The sequence below is a fragment of the Eleutherodactylus coqui genome, chromosome 3 (assembly GCF_035609145.1).
Source record: "Eleutherodactylus coqui strain aEleCoq1 chromosome 3, aEleCoq1.hap1, whole genome shotgun sequence".
Classification (NCBI taxonomy): Eukaryota; Metazoa; Chordata; class Amphibia; order Anura; family Eleutherodactylidae; genus Eleutherodactylus; species Eleutherodactylus coqui.
This window is the reverse complement of record NC_089839.1, coordinates 31113307-31130908: the sequence shown is the minus strand read 5'-3', so window position 1 is coordinate 31130908 and position 17602 is coordinate 31113307. Positions and strand designations below refer to the sequence as shown.

Sequence of the window (17602 nt, the reverse complement as noted above, 5' to 3'; positions counted from 1 at the left end):
GTTCTGCTGGCCGTGGCTATGGGACCGCGGGTCGCTCATGGTGTCGGTGATGCAGGGATGAGACCTTTTGGGACAGTATCTCATGCGGAATCTGATTCGGCTGCACAACGTTCCAAGAAGTAGGGTTCTGGTCCGACTTTGGAGCCTGTCCGACAACTGCTTCGCTAATCCGAAGAGTTGGGATGTCATGCATCGTTTGTTTTCTCATTGACTAAAGTCAGTTCGTTCTATGGCTGACACACCTCCCTTTAGGTGGGTGAAATTGCATCAGCAGAGAATTTGCTGGGGTCCCTTCACAACTACGCCTTGACCAGGTCATTTTTATTCCCTCGTGGGACGAATTGTATAGGGAAGTTAGCAACTAAACTTCTTATCTATGGTGAATTCTTAGCTTGGCCGACTCTGACATCCATGGACTCTGTCCCTGGAGTTGCGGTCCCTGAGGTGAACCTCTCCGAAGCGATTGTAATTTTTCAAGGTCCTCCTGTTTGGCGCAGGCCCTCTGCAACCATTATGCTGGGGAGACACTGGTGGCGAGAGTTTTCTGCTTACCACAAGTCTGGTTCAGATTTCGGACTACGCCTTATACAACGCCTTCCGAAAGCCATGCGTTTAAATCAGACAGATGCGGACGCGCGCTTCGATCCTCCTGTGCTATATTCCTCCTGCATTGTTGCTTGCGGGAGGCCGTGGAACAGTATACACTTCTACTGCTTTCAGTCATTCGCGTACGTCTCTCCCTACTTCTGATGTTTCCACAGGGGGACGAGCGAGGTTCACATATTCTGTGTAATCTTGCTGTAACGTCAGCGTTTCTTTGGCCCGATTTTTAGAGTCATACGGTGGTTTTGACATCTTTGGAAATGACCAACCCTAGTTACTACCCAAGGAGTCGCCTTCTTAGGAAACCAATGGCCTTCATGCAGAAGTTGGATATTGTGGACATTGTCACAATTTCAGTGGACTGCTTTTTTTTTCTCATCGTTCTACAGCGGACTTCTTTGCAAACCAATAGGTTTCCCAGCAGCGATGGCATTGGTTAGTAGTTATCCTATTCATTTTATGAAGCCTGATCGGTGTCGGGTAACATTGGTGAAGGATATTTAATTGGGTTAATTTATTATTTGCAGTTGGTGATACCATGTTATATGAAGACATTGCAGAATCCCAGTTCTCATCAGTGAGGGAGGGGATAAGCTCTTTCCATCTTTCCATCACCACCATTGGTATATCCAAAAATCTTGGAGTGTAGTAAATGGGTATATAACACCGATATCAAATCCTGGGGTCCCTGGGTGCGCAGTATGCCTATCAGAGGGTATAGAGAGAAAGGTTGCCTGGGTTCTGAGAATTGTGTTGCAAGACCATGCCTAAGTTGCAAATACCTATAAAAACCCGCTCTTGGAACCTGGTGCAGCTGCTGAAACTGTTCAAAGGAGGCCAATAGCCCCGTCAATATAGAGATGTTCCAGTGTAGCGATTCCCAGGCTCACCCAGAACTGTCTATCTGGCAGGTTCACTAGATGTGGAAGCGCTCTATTATCCCACAGGGGGGTTTCCAAAGGGGTACCCTCATGTTTAGTCAATAACTTGCATGCCTGCCATACACTAACTGCAAGTTTATGAATAGGCAGCATCTGTCTAGTCAGCAGTCCTGGCATTTCCAAAAGGATCCAAAGTGAGATCTCGGAAAGAAAAAAAAACTCAAATGGTGTTCAGAGTTTGGGAGGGGGGAGCCTGACGGCCAGGGGCGACTGTATCTAACCTGTCCTGCCAAGTAATAGAGCTTTAAGTCTGGTAGTGCCATGCCCGCCATCTCCTTAGGTCGCTGCAGGGTGTCCATACGGAGCTTGGCTCTAGATTTTCCCCCAAACAAATGATACTATTAGCAAGTTGGTCTTGTTGAAAAATTTCTGTGGTATGATTTATATCTGCGTGTTCTAGACAATATAAATATTAAGGGAGTATTATCATTTTAACCCTTTCCAATCCACTGTCTGACGTCTGAAGACATTATGATTTAAGGCTGTACAGCTCAGATGTTGGACGACGTCCGTCGGGATTCTCTTACTATATATTGCCAGCCTCTCTGCTGTCGGAGCCTATCCAACGTGTCACCTCATGCAGTACTGGCTTTAGCCAGCAGATAGCACCGTTGTATAACGGCAGAAAAAGAGTAAGCCCCCTAGGAAAACCAGGATACAAATTGGATTGGACAGGGTTAATAAGGTTTATTCTGCCAGCTACTGATAACGGTAGGGAGCTACAAGTCTTAAATTTAAGTTGCACTGATGCCAATAGGGGGGGCAATGTTCAAGTCAAAGCTCAGAGTGTGGTCTCTAGTTATATAGATCCCAAGATATTTAAATTGAGGGGTGACCTGTAAATTGCAGAATACTTCCCCCATCTGCCATCCCTGTGGTCTCAGGGGCATAAAAGCAGACTTCTGCCAGTTAATGCGTAGGCCTGAAAAACGTCCAAAGTCATCTATTAGAGAGATAGCTAGCGGCAAAGTGCATTTGGAGTCCGACATGTATAGGATTATATGCAGACGATATAATACTATCTTCTCTAGGCCCAATCTGAACACCCTTGTATGATGCATGTTGTCGGACCCTCAGAGCCAAAGGCTCTATGGCAATATCAAATAGGAGGGGGGAGAGCGGGCAGCCCGGTCGAGTCCCCCTATGCAGTGAAAAGGAGGTGGAGGTCAGGCCATTCACCACAACCCTGGCTATCGGGGATCTATACAGAATAGAGATCCACTTAACAAATGAGTCTCCAAATCCGAGTCTCCAGAGAACCTCTACTAAGTATGGCAGCCTCCTGATAGGCTGGCATCGGCACACGTGACGGGGCGGAGCTACGCGATGACGCGTAGAAGGGGCGGAGCCAGAACGCCGCTGCTGCCGAACCGAGCCGAAGGCAGAAGACCCTTCTGCGCAAGCGCGTCTAATCGGGCGATTAGACGCTGAAGTTAGACGGAGCCATGGAGACGGGGACGCCAGCGCAGGGAAGGTAAGTGAATAACTTCTATATGGCTAATATTTAATGCACGATGTATATTACAAAGTGCATTAATATGGCCATACAGAAGTGTATACCCCCACTTGCTGCCGCGAGACAACCCCTTTAATCCTCAGTATTGATGGAGGAGCGGTCTCCTGCCGGGCCATAAAGGCTTGTAATATACTAGATTGATTGCCCAATTCGAAAAAAGACTGTCGGGTGAAAAACCGATTTCCTTTGGGCCTTCTCCCTTAAGTATACGGTAGTAGATAATCCCTACCAATCTGCAGTCATTTATCTCTTTTAGTGTCAGAGGGATCGGCAATGAATTCCCTTTCCAGTGACGGACATTGCTCCGCTAAGAGTTCTCCCTCTCTGCTGTAGCCTTTTTAATGAAGGAGATTGAGGATCTGAAGCGGCCTCTGAGGTAGGGCTGAAACGCCTCCCACAAAGGCATCACGTCGGGGCAGGCCTCATGTGCCGCGTAATATATTTGAATCTGATCCGGTATACGGTCATTTGGGCCAAGCAGTGAGAGACAACATGGATGTATCTTCAGTCTTAGTGGCAGCTAAACCAGGATTTCTCAGAACCATGCGGATCGGCGAATGATCCGATATCCCTCTAGGGAGGAATTTCTATAGAGCCAATTTTCGGGAATAATGAGGGAGATCCAAATATGTAGTCAATACGACTAAGTGCATGGTTATGGGCGGCATGGCAAAACTCTTGCTGTCGGGGGTGAAATACATGCCACAAATCCAGCCATCCTGTCACTGAGATTATTGAAGCTTGACGGGTCGTACTCGCGTCTCCTTCCCTCCGAGCACTGCTCCCAAATCTATCTAGGGATAGGTCCATCATCATGTTCATGTCTCCCATGCAAACAATTGTTGCATCTGGCGAAAATGAGGCAAATGAGATACCATCAGCCAGGAGGGCCGTTGATGAAGGCGGTGGATTATAATAGCAAAGAAGGACGTACGGGGGCCTTATTAATTTTGGCTCGCACAAAATAAATCTGCCCTCCGGGTCCCTTTTCTGCTGTTCTACCTCCCATCTAAGAGATCTTCCTATCAACAGGGATAGCCCTCTAGAGTATGACGTGTGGTAGGAGTGGGCGGGCGGACCACTGAACCCACGGCTTTAGCAGAACTCTTGCAGTTTTGGGTGTGAGGTGGGTTTCCTGCAGGCATAACACGTGTGGTCCACAGGAACGCACCAAGGAAAATTATTGTTGACCGCTTCCTGGCGTGCTGGATATGTCATGGAATATGGGAGCTGCAGGTCTCGGAGTTGCCTTTTGATCCCAGAGAATGATGCGCTTTGCTTTTGGAGATCCGCTGAAAAATCCAGGAAGATGGCTATTAGTGTTGTTGTAGCGCAGGGGACCTCCTTTCCTTGCAGCTTGTAGAATCGTATCTCTATCGCGGGAGTTGAGTAGTTTTGCCAGCAGAGGTCTAGGCAGGGCACCCGGTATAGGCGGTTCATAGGGACTCGGTGGGCTCGTTCAACCGCGAAGACTTGTGATAGGCCAGCATTGGAAAAAAGTTCATGCAGCCACCGTTCCACGAACTCTTCAGGTCTCTGCCCCTCAGCTCGTTCTGGCAGGCCCACTACGCACAGGTTGTTCTGCCGCGAACAAGTTTCCAGATCGTCCGCTTTTTGCCTCCAAAACTTTGCTTTCTGCGTGAGTTCTCGCACTGTGGCCGACATCAGGGAAATGGTGTCATCCAGTGTGGAGATCCTGCCCTCTGTGTTAGTGACTCGTTCTCTTAGGCTTTGGAGGTCCTGTCTCACTAGGCTCACGTCCATTTTGACCTCGTCGATTTTTGCCGGTGACGGTAGTTGTGGATGTTTGGATCGCCGACAGGAGCTGCTTAGATAACTGTTGTAGGGTTTGCACCGAACCCTCAGACGGAACTGGGCTGGCAACTTTTGCAGCAGACATTCCCACTGAAGTAGATGGAGTGGACTCTGGGCCGGGGTCTCTGCTGGTCTCTCCCCTGGCGAATGCCTTAAGTTTATCGACGGATAAATTCTGTCAGGTGGGACCCATGATAACCCCACCTTTGTACTTTTTGCTTTTGGAAGGGATGTTGCAGCTTTGGTTAGGTTCCCTGCAGGGGCCTATAAATGTCCCAGAGCTGTAATACAGGTTATTTCAAGTATCTGTTGTACAGGGAGATTGTCAGGTATCCTGTAGCGCAGGAGCTGCAATGGAACTGTAGTAATAGCAGCAGCAGTGCAGTAGAGTCACTCTATGCTTGAGTGTGTGGTGACCGCAAGGGAGGGTATAGGATCTTCATTTTTCTGGTGGCAACAGGTTATGCTGATTTATATATATTCACTGCAGATTGGGGTCTGGTATCCCTGGGCTCCCGGCGACGGCAGCAGCGCGGGAAAGTTAATAAATGTCCCCCTCTGGAGCAGGCTCCTCTGTCCCGCTCTGTACACCTCCCCCGCAACCCCCCGCGGGATATGGCGGCAAGGGCTTAGATCCTGCGCGCAGCGCTGAAGGGGGATTCCAGTCCCGACAGCTCTCTCCACCGGGTGCCCCTCAGGGAGACCTCTCTGTGTCCTCCCCCGCTGCCTCAGATGTCAGCAGGCCGGCGAGCGCCGTCTGCAAGGGTGCTCACAATGCTGCGGCCCGCCGCCGATGTTTCCTCCGCTGTGAATACTGCCGGAGAAGTTCTGCCGGCTTCAGGGGCCCCCAGGATTGCTACAGGATGTCAGGTATGCCGGTTAGAGCCGGAGCTCCTCTCACATGCGGCCGCTCGGTTCGGCTGCTTAGCCACGCCCCCAAGGTGCAATGTTTGCAGTCTGTATTTTGGTGGAGGCTGCCGTTCGACCAGATCGACAGCTAGAAGACACCAGTACTCTGAAGTTCTCAGCTCCGTTGTCGCTGATTATACCACAGCTCTTTTTTTGGATGCCTATTCGTGCAGCAGCTGTTACAGCCGAATTTGTTTTGCGCCCTGAGGTCACGAACACCTCACCTTGGCTACCAGTCTACCTTCCAAGCAGTAAGCTCTGTCGGGTGGACTTTTTCTATGGTCGTTTTGTCATCAGGAGAAGGTTTTTATCCATTTTTGTATATTCCTTCACGGCAGGTGGTTTCAGGATCCACTTCAATGAAGACTTCAGTGGGCACTTTTATTGATGGCAGCCCATCCCAGGGGCGCGCCGGGCGCAGGTGACTCTGTCTGACTGAGTTTACCTCTTCAGTCGTTCTAGCTCTCTGCTGGTGGTCTTTACAACAAGTCGTGTCCTTTTGACTCCTAGTACTAACGCAGCTCTGCGGCAGTATGGGGTCACCGTGCCAAGAGCATCGTATCATCTGGCCGTGTTATGGCACATATTATTCCGACAGCGTGTGCCTCATCGAAAGCTCCTTGTAGGCAGCTCTCTTCCGGTGGATGGATGGGTCTGTTTCTTGAGCAGTTTTCTGCTCCATCTCTGAGCATGCTAGATGTTGGGACATCGATTAGCGCTAGTCGCAGTTGAAGAGCTTATTGCGTTTCGTTACACCTGCGGCTTCTTATATTTTCCCGCCCCCTGGGCACTGCTCTAGAACGTCCCAAGGTCTTTACCGTGTCCCCCAATGATACAGACAAGAAAACAGGATTTTTGGTATAACTTACCGTAAAATCACTTTCTCGCCACGTTCATTGGGGGGGACAGCACACACCCAGTGTGGTATAGGACTGGAACATAGACTCCTCGTCGTTGGAGTGGTTTCAGTGCAGTCGCACATGGTGATTGGGTTACAGTTCTTAAGCATTTACTGGCTGCTCCTACTGCTTGCATACAAACTGAGCTAGCTGAATGCCTGCAAGAGGGGTATAGCTAGTGGGAGGAGTTAACACTTTATTTATGCTTAGTGGCGCCTCCTAGTGGCAGAAGCTATACCCAATGTCTTTGCTGTGTCCCCCAATGAACGTGACGAGAAAGTGATTTTACGGTAAGTTATACAAAAAAACCTTGTTTTTGTGCTACCTCAAGACTTTTTTTTGTGCTCCACGCAATATCTGATAGGGCTGTTTTGATATTGGTGTAAATGCTGTAACTGTCTGACCCTTTTCAGAGGTTGCTCTGGCTCTGCAGGACATGGATGTGACATCTTTGCTCAGCAGCCTGAAGGAAGTACGGCTGTGCCGGGAGCTACTGCCATCTTTGGAGCGATGTATCTGCAATGATGACCCCTCCTTGCCTTATGACGTCCCCCAGCTCATCACAGACCCGGACTTCTTCCTGCAGCTTCTCTCCACTTTGGAGCTGCTCCGAAGCGAGAAACAGCTTCAGCTATCCGTCTACAGGTGAGGGTCTCTTGTGGGACTACGGAAGGGAAGGGGGTCCTGTGTGTTGGGGTGAGAGCCCATAGAAATGTGCATGCAGCTGTGGATGTGCTTGAAGAATAAGTTACCAGCTACTTGGATTTCCAGTTCCTCGGGCTTGTATGGAGATTTATCCTGTGAGATGATGAGTTGTGGCATAGCTGGTGATATGGAAGAGTTATCCTTGTAATGGACATCTGATCTGATTGTGTGTCCTGTCAGGATCCTGAATAAGTGTCTGTCCTCCTACCAAGAAGACATCCTCCCCTGGCACCAGAGCATCGAGCCCTGCCTAACATCTTTAGTGAGCACCACCAGCGACCAAGAGGTGAGAGGAGGACAACAGGATGCAAGATATCAGGGGTTCTCAGCCGTGGTATACACCATGAAGGATGTTGGGAGTTATTCTCTCCAGTGATTGTCTTGTTGTCTGCAGGTTCTCCAGGAGGTGGTCAGCTTCTTGCATCGCCTCGCATCCATTAACAAAGATTGTGCGGTGGTCATGTGCCGCCTCGGTGCAAAGGAAACGCTGAGTAAAGTGTTGGAAAAGCAGAGCACTACCCTTCTGCAGGCCGCCGAGCTTCGAGACCTTCTGAGTGACTGTGAGAAGTACTCTAGCCTCTACCAGAAAATGGCCACCAGCATCTTGGCCGGTTGTATCCAGGTAAGTAGGATTCAGAGTTTTTTGTCTTTTTTTTTTTCTTCTGTATCAGTTAAAGATACACATTATGCTATTAAAGTACTTTAATGTATACATAAGTCTATAGTAAAAACGTAGATGAACGTATGGTCTCCAGAGTAATCGACTAGACTATTGTGTCCTGCAATAGAAAATAGACATATTGTACAAAACGTTTCTGCTTGTGAAAAAAAATGCATCTTAACTTTGCTAGATTTTCCTTTTCTCCTTTTTCATAAATGTATACTTTATTTAATTTTATTTATTTTTTAAACCTGTACTGCAAATGAGGAGGTATACATTTGCAACCGTTTTACACTTTTGTAAGATACATCTTTTTATACTCTTACTGTGTAAAATACATGTTTGGATATGCAGTCTCAATGGGTTGATAAGTTCTTCAGAACTATTAAAGAGAACTACCTTACCCAACTTGTATGGGAGCCAACTAGAGGGAGGGCCATTCTGGACTTATTAACCAACAGACCAGACAGAATCATGGGGGTACAGGTTGAGGGACACTTAGGAAATGAGCAGAAAATAGAGATGGAGGGGAGCTGCTACCGTTAAAAATTTCCTTCTTTATTGAATAAAATAAAGCATACAGCTCACAAGTGCACGCTAAACGCGTTTCGGCAAAAGCCTTTGTCAACAGCTATGAGGTATGGAGTACATAAGACATTTATAGACCAAATACAAATTAAAATCAAAGGAGAGATACCTGTGTATGTTAGCTTGTCAGGGGGAGAAATGGTTGAGGGATGGTATAGAGGGTGTGTTCAAGAGCTAATTACATCACATGTTACAACCAGCATACAGAGATTTGTGGCAGGAGGATTCAAAACAGACAGATAGAGAAACAAGTATGCATATGGATATCTGAAAAACAATTCTTAAATACATTTACATAGCGATAAATAGGTAAAGGATCTGAGAAAAAATAAATAAATAAAAAAATGTGAAAAAAAAATTTGAAATAAAAAAATTGGAAAAAAAAATAAATTTTTTTTTCTTTTCCTCTCCCATTCTTCTCTTTTTCCAGATATATAGTTGCACAAGCTATTTCCGCATAATAGTAAAGCAATTACAGAGTATATAAATTTACCAGAGTAGAAGTCAGGAGAGGGAAAAACACACACAAAAAAAAACACACATATATATATATATATATATATATATATATATATATATATATATATATATATATATATATATATATATATATATATATATATATATATATTTTATACATTTTCTCTTTTCTTTTTTACCTTTTAGGCCTCCTTCCCACGAGCGTGACGGGCTCCGCCGCGTAATATTACGCAGTGAAGCCCGTCACGGCGCCCCCCAGAGACCCCATACTTACCAGCGGAAGATCGCGTGAAGACGCTTCCCCGCCCACCGCCGTCGCGTCATGTGACACGCCCACCGCGTCACATGACGCGGCCGGCCGTATCACGTGACGCGCCGGCCGCGTCATATGACGCGCGGCGGTAGGCGGGGAAGCGTTTTTTCACGCTATCTTCCGCTGGTTGCAGTGGGAGATAGCGTGAACGGACGGCTTCCATTGACTGCAATGGAAGCCGTCAGCGCGTACACCCGCAGCAAATAGAGCATGCTGCGGGTGAGGACGGGAGATTTCATGGTGCGTAATTCCGCGGTGGAATTACGCATCGTGAGCATTGTGCTATTAGGTTCAATAGAACCTAATAGCAGGGGGCAATGCAGCGGATCTTTGCCACGGATTTACGCGGCGTAAATCCGTTCGTGGGAAGGAGGCCTTAATCCCCCCTTACTGTTTATTAATAAACACAGAATAAATCCGTTCTATAATTCATACCAAATGGGAATCTAGTATTTAATTCCAAAATCCAATACGCTTCCCTGCGAAGAATATCCTTCATTTCTACTTTTTGTTTCCTATTTTTCCAAACTCTGTCTATCCCCAAACATGAAAAATTTTTTGTTTCACCACCATGTTTTAGGATGAAGTGATTTGCAACCCCTGATTTTCCTAATAGATTTTTTTGAATGTCCCTCAGGTGTTCTGCTATTCTGGTATGTAATCTCCTAGAGGTGCATCCTACATAAAGTAAATTACATAGGGTGCATACTATTACATAGATTATTCCACTAGTTTTACAGTTAATAAAGCTATTGATTTTGTATTTTTTGTTGTTCTGTGGGTTATTAAATTCCCTGGATTTATTAAGGGTGTACTGACAACAACCACAACGTGGGTCCGCACATTTACAGAATCCATTAATATTAATCCAATTATTTTTGGGTTTCTGACATATGAAATTCTTAGATACCCTGTCTCCAATAGTACGATTTCTGCGAGAGGTACATAACACGCCTTTGTCTAAGATAGATTTTAAATCATCATCCTGTTTTAAAATTGGAAGATAGGAGAAGAATAATTTTCTTATCTGTGGGAATTCCCTACTGTATGGTGTAGTGAAGACCATTTTGTTGGATATACCATCAGATAAATCTTTATCCTTATACAGCAATGTCTTTCTGTCCATTTTGTTAACCTTGTCCCTAGCATTATTCAAAGTTTGTGGGTTATAACTTCTATTCGCCAAGCGGGTACAGATTTGGTTTGCTGATGTATTATAGCTTGATGTATTGGTACATATACGTTTTGCCCTAATGAATTCCGTAAGTGGTATGGCATTAATTGTATGTCGGGGGTGACAACTAGTCGCTTTAAGTATCGTGTTTTCACTGCTGGGTTTGCGGTATACTGAAGCATTAATACTATCCCTAGAACAACTAACCTCTAATAGGAGATCCAGGAAATTAATTTTGTTCTGATCACTATTAATGGTAAACTGTAAGTTGCAATTGTTCTTATTAATATAACTCAGGAATTCTAATAATTCTGAGTGGACATCAGAAATGGTGGCATTATGGGAATGGGAAGATCCCTGTCTCCAAATAATAATGATGTCATCCAAGTATCTGGCATACCACACCACGCTGTCAATGAATGGATTAGATATAGGGAAAATATAAGATTCTTCCCACCAAGCCATATAAAGTATGGCTAAAGTGGAAGAGAATTTCGACCCCATAGGAGCTCCTACCAACTGTAAGAAAAATTGATTATTAAACATGAAAAAATTATGAGTGAGGAGAAACTCTGTGCAAAGCATGATAAATTCTCTCAGTTCACTACTGTATTCGCTATACTCTCTCAAATGGTAATGTAAAGCTTGTAAGGCAGCGTGGTGTGGTATACAGGTATAGAGACTGACAACATCGCATGTTACCCAAATGTAATCCTCCCGCCACACAAATTTATCCAATTTTTTCAAAACACTACTGCTGTCTTTCAGGTAACCCGGTACTCGCATAGCTAGTGGTTGTAAGGATTTGTCTACCCAAGCACCAAGTCTTTCACATAGAGAGTCAATTCCTGAAATAATAGGGCGCATGGGAGGAGGGAAAGAGTCCTTGTGCGTTTTGGGGAGGCCATACATAAATGGGACTTTTGGGTTAGTAGGGATAAGATATTCTCCCATATTAGTAGTAATAACACCTAAGTTGGATCCCAATTGTAATAATTCATGCAATTTTTTAAGAAAAAATAATCGTAGGGTCTCCCTGTACTTTTTTATAAGTAATCCTATCCTCAAGGATGTGATTAATACAATTAATGTATAGGGTGGTGTCCATGATAGTAATATTTCCCCCTTTGTCTGACTGACAAATCCTGATGTCTTCATCTTTAGATAACCACGATAGCTCAATTCTTTCCCTCTTCGTCATATTATTGGATCCAGAATGTCCATATTGATTGTCCTTAGTTTGTACTTGTAACAACTTCAGTTCTTTTTCCATAATCATTTGGACACTTAGGAAATGTCGACCACAAATTTGATCAGCTCAGGATTACTCTCAGCGATATTAAATGGGACAATGTCCTCAAAAATAACAGTACAGGCGACAAATGGGAGAAGTTTAAAAACATCCTAAACACATCATGTGAGCAGTTAATGCCCTTTAAAAAACAAAAGAACTACGAATAGAAGGAAACCAATATGGCTCAAGAAAACTGTAAGGGGGGCTATAAGGTGGGGGGAAAAAAAGAAAGCATTTAAATTACTAAAATAAGAAGGCAGTGAAAAAGCGCTAAAAACATACAAGGAAAAAACAAAGTATATAAGAAAAAGATAAAAACTGCAAAGGAGGAAGCAGAGACTGATCCACAGAGAGCAAAAATAACCCTAAACTATTCTTCAACTACATATATACTGAAAGCACTGGCCCTTTAACAAATAATGCAGGATAAACCATAGAAGATGAAGGGAGCTGGGGGTGGGGAATCTATTAGTTTTCTTTTTCTCTATTCTCATGAGAGAAAAAAATGTCACACGAGATACAAGGGGATAAATTAAGCCCCTGCTAAAGATCACCTGCCTATCGCAGAAAGGAGTGCAGAGCCGGTTAAAATCGACAAATCCCCAGGCCCAGATGGAATACACCCAAGGGTTCGAAGGGAAAGAAGTGACGTCACAGGCAGGCTGCTGTTTCTTAGATTTAGGGACTGTATTGAGACCAGGGTTGTGCCACTGGATTGGCACATTGCCAATGTGGTTCCAATATACAAAAAGGGGTTAAGAAGGGAGCCTGGTAACTACAGGCTGGTAAGTCTCACTTCAATAATTGGAAAAATATTTGAGGGGCTTCTGAGAGACTCCATCCTGGAATACCTCAAGGAAAACAATGGTATAACTCCTCATCAGCACGGGTTCATGAGCGGGCGAGCATGTCAGACCAACCTGATCAGCTTCTACAATGAAGTAAGCTCTAGGCTGGACCTGGGAGAGTCTATTGATCTCGTATATCTGGACTTCTCTAAAGCCTTTGGCACCGTGCCGCATAATAGGCTGATATATAAAATGAGACAGCTCAGATTGGGTGAAAACGTGTGTATCTGGGTAAAGAATTGGCTCAGAAATAGAAAACGGAGGGTGGTAATAAATGGTTCATACTCTGATTGGGCCACCGTCGCTAGCGGGGGCCACAGGGTTCAGTATTGGGCCCCATTCTGTTCGATATATTTATCAACGACCTGATAGACGGACTGCACAGCAAAATATCAATATTTGCAGATGACACAATTATACAATATAATTAATGCAACGGAGGACAATAAACGGCTACAAACGGACCGAGATAAGCTGGGGGCTTGGATAGAAAAATGGCAAATGAAGTTCAATGTTGATAAATGTAAGGTTATGAACATGGGCAGGAGAAATGGATGTCACCAATATACACTAAATGGGGCACTGCTAGGGGAAAGTGATATGGAAAAGGACCTGGGGGTACTAGTGGATTGTAGACTAAACTGGAGTAACCAATGCCAGTCAGCTGCTGCAAAAGCAAATAGTCTTGGGGTGCATTAAAAGAAGTATAGGGGTGAGGGACGAGAACATTATCCCCCCACTATATAAGGCACTTGTTAGGCCTCACATGGAATACGGTGTACAGTTCTGGTCACCGATGCTCAGGAAAGACATTGCAGTGCTTGAGGGGGTTCAAAGAAGGGCAACTACATTAATAAATGTTATGAGGGGACTGGAATACCCAGAGATGCATCAAAATTGGGATTACTCACCCAGGAAAAAAGACAGTTAAGGGGAGACCAAATAACAATGTGTAAATACATGAGGGGACAATACAGGTATCTCTCCTTGTTCTGTTTAGACGTAGAGGATGCCCCCTTGTTACCGTTGCAGTCCTGGGTATAAATGAAAGAACGTTTCTACACCGATATAAAAGGGGATTCTTTACTGTTAGAGCAGTGAGACTGTGGAACTCTCTGCCTGAGGACATGGCGATGGCAAAATCAATAGAGGAGTTTAAGAGGGATTATTCTGACTGCCATTATGGAGGCAGGGCAGGGTAAATTGGCTTCTACCTCATTGTTTTTTGTTTTTTTTTGTTTTTGTTTTTTTTTGCCTTCCTCTGGATCAACATAGGGTGGAAACAGGCTGAACTGGATGGACATTTGTCTATTTCAGCCTAGCATACTATGTAATGCTCCCTAAGTGAGTGTTCATACAGCGTTATCATGTAAACAGCGCTGTGATGGAATCCCTGGACCGAAACAAACAGGGCCATTCACTTCTATTGTGAATCTGATGCCTCGTTTAAATTCTTTTATTTACAAGGTTCCCAATTGTTTCTGTTCTGTTTGAAGGCTAGAATAATGCAGTTGGCTGCCCTGTCCTGTACTCCAAAAGGAACGGGAGCCTTGTAAAATGGGCACCAAAGGGGGACTGTACTTCACAATAGAAGTAAATGGCGCTGATTGTTTCCGTCCAGGGATTCCGTCACAGCGCTGTCTTCAGCAGCAGTGTACAATAACACTATGTGAACACTCTCTACGGCTCTTTGCACGCTGCTTTTGCACTGGATGTTTGAGGTATACTTTTTTTTTTTTTTTCCCCCGGATGTCCGTGTGGAAAAATTGCGCTGACTACCTTATTTAATGCAATAGAATAAAAGGTATCCTTGTGTATACAGCCAAACGGAGGCCATAAAGCCCAGTCTCTTGGCCTTCGCCGGATCAATACAGACCTATGGATACATTTTGATGTATGCCACACGTACACTGCAAATACAGTGAATATAGCCCAAGTGTGCCCCCAGACTGTCCCACCTGCGGTCGCCCACCGCTGATGTAGTGTAACGTTGTCTTGTGCTCCAAACAGATTCAGAGCTGCACTCCCTCTGTTCCATTCTTACACTCCGGTAGCATTCAGAGCTGCAATCTCAATTCTGCTGTTATAACAGGTCTCGTACTGTCACATCCAGCGTGGCTGCAGGTCTTGATGTGACTGTAGTAGAAGACTTGATATAACAGCAGAACTGTGGCTGCACCTCTGGATGTAAGTGGAGGGTATGGAGGCGCTCTCATATGTATGCCGGTCATGCCTGGGTGGGACGTATATTATCCTGTGTGCGCTGAAACGTTCGTTTTGTCCCGACAGATGGTTCTGGGGCAGATAGAGGAGCATCGGCGCTGCCAGCAACAGATTAACATCCCGTTCTTCGATGTCTTCTTGAGAAACCTCTGTCAAGGTGAGGACACAACGACCTACTCGTACATAAGAGGGAGACATCCCTGATAACAGACTACAGCTGAGAGCACCTCGGCTATCTACCCTGGAGGGATCTCGGATGCTGCTGATGGGGGCAGATGTCGCTATTCTGGAGGGTGGAAAATGGAAAAGGCGAGCACCCCCAACTAGTAATGTAAAAAAAAAAAAGTAACTTTTTTTTATTTTATTGTGCAACTCCAGAAAACTTAACTTTTCGGCAACCTTCAGCAACATGTACTCCTGCCCACTCCCAATTGGGATACCTTGTCGCAGCCTCGACAACTCACGATTTGGCTTGAAAAATGGGTCGCCGACCGGAAACATTACATTTTATGGAGTTGCACAAGAAAAAATTTTACATTTTTGGGCACTTGCATTTTCTATGCAATGAATGCCTTTGACAGTGTAGCCTTCAGCTCATGTCCTTGTCCTATGTGAAGAGGCTGCTTGTGGGTGTGAATTGGGGCATGGCTCTACAGCACTGGAGGTGGGGGTTAAATCATCGGTGTATACGATACTTCTGGCGCTGATGAGGATCCTCTTGATTATACCTTTCCCGGCTCCACAGGCTCTAATGTGGAGGTGAAAGAAGACAAATGTTGGGAGAAGATTGAAGTTTCATCGAATCCGCATCGCGCCAACAAACTGACTGATGGGAACCCAAAGTCTTACTGGGAATCGAGTGGAAGCACCGGTTCCCATTATATCAACATCTTCATGCAGCGAGGAGTTGTGATCCGGTGAGACATGCAGCACATGGAGAGTAGGGCGGTGACGTGCTGTATGGCTATATGTATATAACAGAAGTTTGTGTCCCCCCCCCCTCCCCCCCTGCAGGCAGCTGGTACTGAACGTGGCTTGTGAAGACTCCAGTTACATGCCGGCTCGGGTGATCGTTATGGGCGGAGAGAACGTGTCCAGTATCAGTACGGAGCTGAACGCGGTCAGTCATGACTTCTACTAGCTGGGTTCCTGACACCTCCGATACTGTGGGGGCAGTGCAGCTATAATGCGACGCTGCAGGGATTGTGGATAGGGCCGCTGCAGTTGTATATAACGTGTTGCCGTGGAGGGGCACCGTCGCCGTTGCTTATTTACGTGACGTAGTCTTGTGTTTTATGATCAGGTGAACATCTCTAGCTCCGCCTCCCACGTCGTACTCCTTGAGAATGCTACACGTTTCTGGCCGGTGGTTCAAGTGAAGATTAAGCGGTGTCAGCAGGTAATGCGCTGGGGTCATGTGATTGAGCTGAGCTCTCGACGCGGCCGCTGTTATGCAGCATTTTCTCCCTGCAGGGTGGTATTGATACAAGGGTGCGCGGCCTTGAGATCTTGGGGCCGAAGCCGACGTTGTGGCCGGTGTTTAAGGAGCAGCTGTGCCGGAGAACGTTCCTCTTCTACACCAGCCGAGCTCACTGTTGGGGGCAGGAGATCTGCGAGAAGAAGGAGCGCTTACTGCAGTTGTTCAGCAGGTAGCGCCAAGTGGTTGAAGACCTTATGTCTGGGGAAGGTGGTTCTGCGTCCTGTTTCTTTACCAATTGTCCATTGTCTTGCAGGTTGAACCGCGCCTTGTCACATGAGCAGGAGTTTGCTGATCGGTTCTTGCCGGACGATGAGGCTGCTCTCGCTCTGGGCCGCACCTGTTGGGAGGCATTGATATCCCCCCTGGTGAGGAGTATCAGCACCACAGGTACAAATATTTCTGGGCCCCCCTGTATGCTGCCCACCTGCTTTACAGGATACTCACCCCACATCCTGCTCTCTTCTAGACCCTGCAGGAGTGAGCCCCCTCAACTGGCTTCTTACCCGCTACCTGGAGAACATTCAGGGTGCCCGTCTACCCAAGACCCGCACTTCAGTCTTCAACTCCCGAGTCCGCAGGCTGACTCATCTCCTGGTCCATGTAGATACCAGTCCCCTAAATTCTGCCGAACTGAAGCCCCCCAGTAAGACCAGTGAGTACCCCATCCCTTAACCTATGGGAGGGTTTTGTGTGGGACACTGGGGAAGGGGTCTCTAGTGTAACATTTGCTTCTCTGTTCAGATGAGAAGAATCGTGACTCAGTCAGTCCTCCTGCGAGAACCCCCGGTTCTGGATGGAGTAGTATGGCTGGAATCGCTCAGTGCTGGCAAGGAGTGGTCCGGAAGCAGGTAGCGGCTATTCTAGTATTGTTGGGGATCGATAGTTCTGCCATTTCTGGGTGTAATTCCTGTTATGTCCACCAGGTGCAGCGATTTCTGGAGATGGCCTGGAATAATGAGGACCTGGTCCCCCGACTCTGCTCCATGTACAGGGCTCTCAGATGTGCCATGGATGAGATGTTTGGCCAACAGACACGGTTCTTACTGTCTCTGCGCCAGGGCTTCTGTGAGGGGATGTTGCAGCTGTCTTATCTGACCGCCCTACACGTGAGTCTGTGTGGCCCCTACTAGTGTCTGTATGCAGTCGGCCCCTC

The 17602-nt window shown here is 46.2% G+C and overlaps 1 protein-coding gene across 2 annotated transcripts in view; it reads left to right on the top strand.

Annotated features, from left to right (window-relative positions):
• CUL9 (cullin 9) overlaps nucleotides 1-17602 on the top strand; it is a 56093-nt gene that overhangs the window by 23171 nt on the left and 15320 nt on the right. For both annotated transcript variants that reach the window (XM_066595432.1, XM_066595431.1), the window contains exons 12-23: nucleotides 7097-7328; nucleotides 7569-7674; nucleotides 7783-8010; nucleotides 15036-15126; nucleotides 15715-15886; nucleotides 15984-16089; nucleotides 16273-16368; nucleotides 16443-16618; nucleotides 16703-16836; nucleotides 16916-17101; nucleotides 17191-17297; nucleotides 17373-17555. In XM_066595432.1, coding sequence (XP_066451529.1) covers nucleotides 7097-7328; nucleotides 7569-7674; nucleotides 7783-8010; nucleotides 15036-15126; nucleotides 15715-15886; nucleotides 15984-16089; nucleotides 16273-16368; nucleotides 16443-16618; nucleotides 16703-16836; nucleotides 16916-17101; nucleotides 17191-17297; nucleotides 17373-17555 — 1817 coding nt within the window. The remainder of the gene's footprint in view (nucleotides 1-7096; nucleotides 7329-7568; nucleotides 7675-7782; nucleotides 8011-15035; nucleotides 15127-15714; nucleotides 15887-15983; nucleotides 16090-16272; nucleotides 16369-16442; nucleotides 16619-16702; nucleotides 16837-16915; nucleotides 17102-17190; nucleotides 17298-17372; nucleotides 17556-17602) is intronic.